The sequence below is a fragment of the Oncorhynchus gorbuscha genome, linkage group LG02 (assembly GCF_021184085.1).
Source record: "Oncorhynchus gorbuscha isolate QuinsamMale2020 ecotype Even-year linkage group LG02, OgorEven_v1.0, whole genome shotgun sequence".
In the NCBI taxonomy this organism is placed as follows: domain Eukaryota; kingdom Metazoa; phylum Chordata; class Actinopteri; order Salmoniformes; family Salmonidae; genus Oncorhynchus; species Oncorhynchus gorbuscha.
In genome coordinates this window covers 17,154,552-17,158,095 of record NC_060174.1, presented here as the reverse complement: position 1 = coordinate 17,158,095, position 3,544 = coordinate 17,154,552, and the positions used below count along the sequence as shown (strand labels likewise).

Genomic DNA, 3,544 nt, shown 5'->3' with positions numbered 1-3,544 from the left:
TCATTTCCCCCGCACAGCGGACACATAAACAATTCAAACAAAAGACAACGACATAACCTGTAAGTCTAACTGTCAGTTACACTCCCACCAATCACCGGTGATTTCTGTGAAAGGGGTCTGCAGGTTTCTTGATAGGCTTCCGGGAGGTTGACTGTCTTATGGATGGGCCTCTCCAGATAGGTGGGTTTGGTGATGCGTTTACCTCTCATCTAGGGTTGAGTCGCTGATCAGTAACTTGAATCTTCTCACCCGGCCATCCTGTCCCGGGTACAATTCTGTAACCTTTGCCAATTTCCACTGGTTGTGTGGTGCAGTATCATCTTGCAAAATGACAATGTCATTCATCCTTGCGTTTCTTCTGTCTTTACTCCATTTCTGTCCGTGTTGGAGGTTTAATGCGTTGAATACGGTTAGCTACAAAGACGTGGAATCTTCTGGCTTCATTGTTGATGTAGCCAAGAATTACCTTCGAGTCTGTCCAGAAGTATTCCTGTAGACCTTGTATCTCTAGCTCCTTTTTGAGCATGTCACTTGTTCGAACAGCTACCACCGCTGCTGAAAGTTCCAGTCGTGGTATGGTCATAACCTTGGAAGGGGCGACTCTCGACTTCGCCATAACTAGGGAGAAATGAACTTCTCCTGCGGTGCTGATTGTTCTGAGGTATGAGCACTCTCCATAACCTGAGGTACTAGCATCGGAGAAGTGATGGAGCTCATAACTCTGCACCTCCTTGAAACTTGATGGCAAGTAGCTTCGTTGGATCCTTACTTCAGACAAGTTTTGTAGACCTTGGAGCCAGAATTCCCACTGGGAACGTAGGTCATCTGGAAGGGGGTCATCCCAGTCTATTTTGTCACGACACATCCGCTGCAAGATCTGCTTCCCCGCCAGGACAAAGGGTGCCACAAACCCAAGCGGATCATATACAGAGGCTACTGTAGACAACACTCCTCTTCTTGTGAGTGGGCGTTCCTTGAAAACTACTCTAAACTGGAACTTGTCTGATGTGACACACCACAGTACACCAAGTGCTCTCTCCATGTGTGGTTCACCCAGAGCCATATCCAGGTCTTTGGCACCCTTGGCACGTTCTTCCTTGGGAATTGTGGCTATAACTTCCTTGCTGTTAGAGATAAACTTGTGCAACCGAAGTTTGCCGATGCTGCAAAGCTCTCTTGCTTCTTTCACCAGCTGGGCCGCTTCAGCTTCAGACGATACGCTCGTCAACCCATCATCAACATAAAAGTTCCTTTCTATGAACTGGATAGACTTCTCTCTGAAGCTTCCTCGCCCTTCGGCAGCAAGATGTTTGAGACCATAGTTGGCGCAACCAGGAGATGGAGCTGCGCCGAACAAGTGGACCTTCATACGGTACACTGAGGGTTGAGACTCTAGATCTCTTTTCTCTCACCAAAGGAACCGTAGATATTCTTGGTCTTCTGCTTTCACATGAAACTGGTGGAAAATGCGCTCTACGTCACACATGATTGCAACTGGACCCTTACGAAAAACGACAAAGGACGCCCAGCAATGTGTTTGTCAACTCTGGACCGGTAAGGAGATGATCATTCAAGGATGTCTCTCGAAACTTAGCTGAGCAGTCAAAGACGACTCGTATCTTCCCAGGCTTTTGTGGGTGATAAACCCCATGGTATGGGGATGTACCATGCTGGATGCTTGTTAATTTCCTCTTTAGAGACCTTCTCAGCATCTCCACAAGCTATAGTCTCTTCCATGAATGCTGTGTAGTCCTTGTAGTACTGCTTGTCTCTCCTTAGCCTCCTTTCCAGGCACTTGAGTCGGTGAACTGCACATGTTTTATTGTTCGGCAGATTGGGTCTTTCTTTCTTAAACGGCAGCGGCATCTCATAATGTCCATTGTCCTTACGTAATATAATAATATATAATAATAATATATGCCATTTAGCAGACGCTTTTATCCAAAGCGACTTACAGTCATGTGTGCATACATTCTACGTATGGGTGGTCCCGGGGATCGAACCCACTACCCTGGCGTTACAAGCGCCATGCTCTACTTCTACAAACATAGTGTACTTGATTTGTGAGGTTGGAAGAAGATTGAAGGCTTGGCATCACCTGTCTAACGATAACGCGATGACTCACTCCAATAGGGTCGCCATAGTCAATACATGGATTTCCATAGCCGACTATGCTCCAGCCAAGATCTGTTCTCTGAGCAAAAGGCTGATTTCCCTTACCAGACACAATTTCTCTTGGATGGAGAGCCTGGGAGCAGTTGTAGCCAATTAAGAGACCGACATCACAGCTCTGTTGAGGAGCAATCTCCTCTGCAATGTGTTCAAGATGAGACCATGCTCTGCAGTCTCTGGAGTAGGAATATGATCTCTGTTTGCAGGAATAAACTCTCTCTCGAGTAGGTCGTTGGCAGAGGGATTTTCTTCTCCAGGTAAAGCCCTCTAACCTGCAAACCAGACAGCTTCTGGCAGGGCACAATGGTATTCCTTGAAGCCATTGTAGAGAGTTTCAGTTGGACTGGCTTCTTCCTTGTATTGAGAGCCTTTGTTGTCTCTTCAAGGATAAAAGTGGTGTCGCTCTGGGTGTCAAGAAGTGCATACACAAGAACTTCCCGATCTGGCTCACTTGTGGTTGATACCCATACTGGAATGATTGTGGAGGTGTGAGTGTTGTTAATGTCCCTTACGACTCTGTTAGATATGACCTCACTTGACGCTCTTGTCCCCTTATCTCGTGGGGGCTCTGTCTTCCTATCCCGTAACCTTTCTTTACTACGATCTTCGTGCAGGCAGGATGGATGCCTCCTCTGACACGTGTCGCATGTGTTCTTGTTATCACAATCTTCGATCGATGCCCAGGCCTTAAACAGCCAAAGCACAATTTATTCTCTTGAACAACCTTCTGTCGCTCTGCGGTGGGCTTATCCATGAACTTCCAGCATTTGTGGAGACTGTGACCTGACTTCTCACAGAAGACACAACTAGTAACAGTATCTTTCTCATCAGAGTTAGTTGCTAATACCCTCTGTCCGAGTTTTGAATCCTTGGCGTCTTAAGTTTCCCATCTTCACTTGGTTTCAATGCATGAAGGGATGTTACAGGATTGCAAGCAATCTTGGCTTCTCTCGTGAGAAACTTCACAAACTGACTGAAGCTAGAAAGATCTCCGTTTCTTCTAAGATGTCTGTGACCTTTCATTCCATATTGGTGTTAGCCAATCTGGGAGTTTAGCGAGGATCTGGTTTTCATTACAGTCATTAAGCACCTCCAGGCCCTTATTCTGAGACATAGCAGCTTCACAGCTGCAAAGAAAGTCTAAAGGTCTCTGCTCAAGACTGTCCTTGATCCTATCGTAGGCTATGCATTGAGCTTATCTCTGAAAGACTTGGCGATGAAGAATTTGCTTCCAAGATTTTCTTCAAGAATGGTCCAAGTAGCATGGTAGGCTGATTCTGTTCCTAACATAAAGTAACTTTCGATGGCTTTCTTATGTACCACCGACATATTTTCTTAAGTAATATATCTTCTCAGTTGTTGGTATGTTCTT

The 3,544-nt window shown here is 45.9% G+C and overlaps 1 protein-coding gene across 1 annotated transcript; it reads right to left on the bottom strand.

The window, feature by feature from the left end:
• Positions 1–364: 364 nt before the first annotated feature.
• Positions 365–1,369, bottom strand: LOC123989560. Its single transcript, XM_046290677.1, has one exon. It carries the CDS (start codon positions 1,367–1,369, stop codon positions 365–367), a length of 1,005 nt encoding a protein of 334 aa, XP_046146633.1.
• Between the last annotated feature and the right edge of the window lie 2,175 nt (positions 1,370–3,544).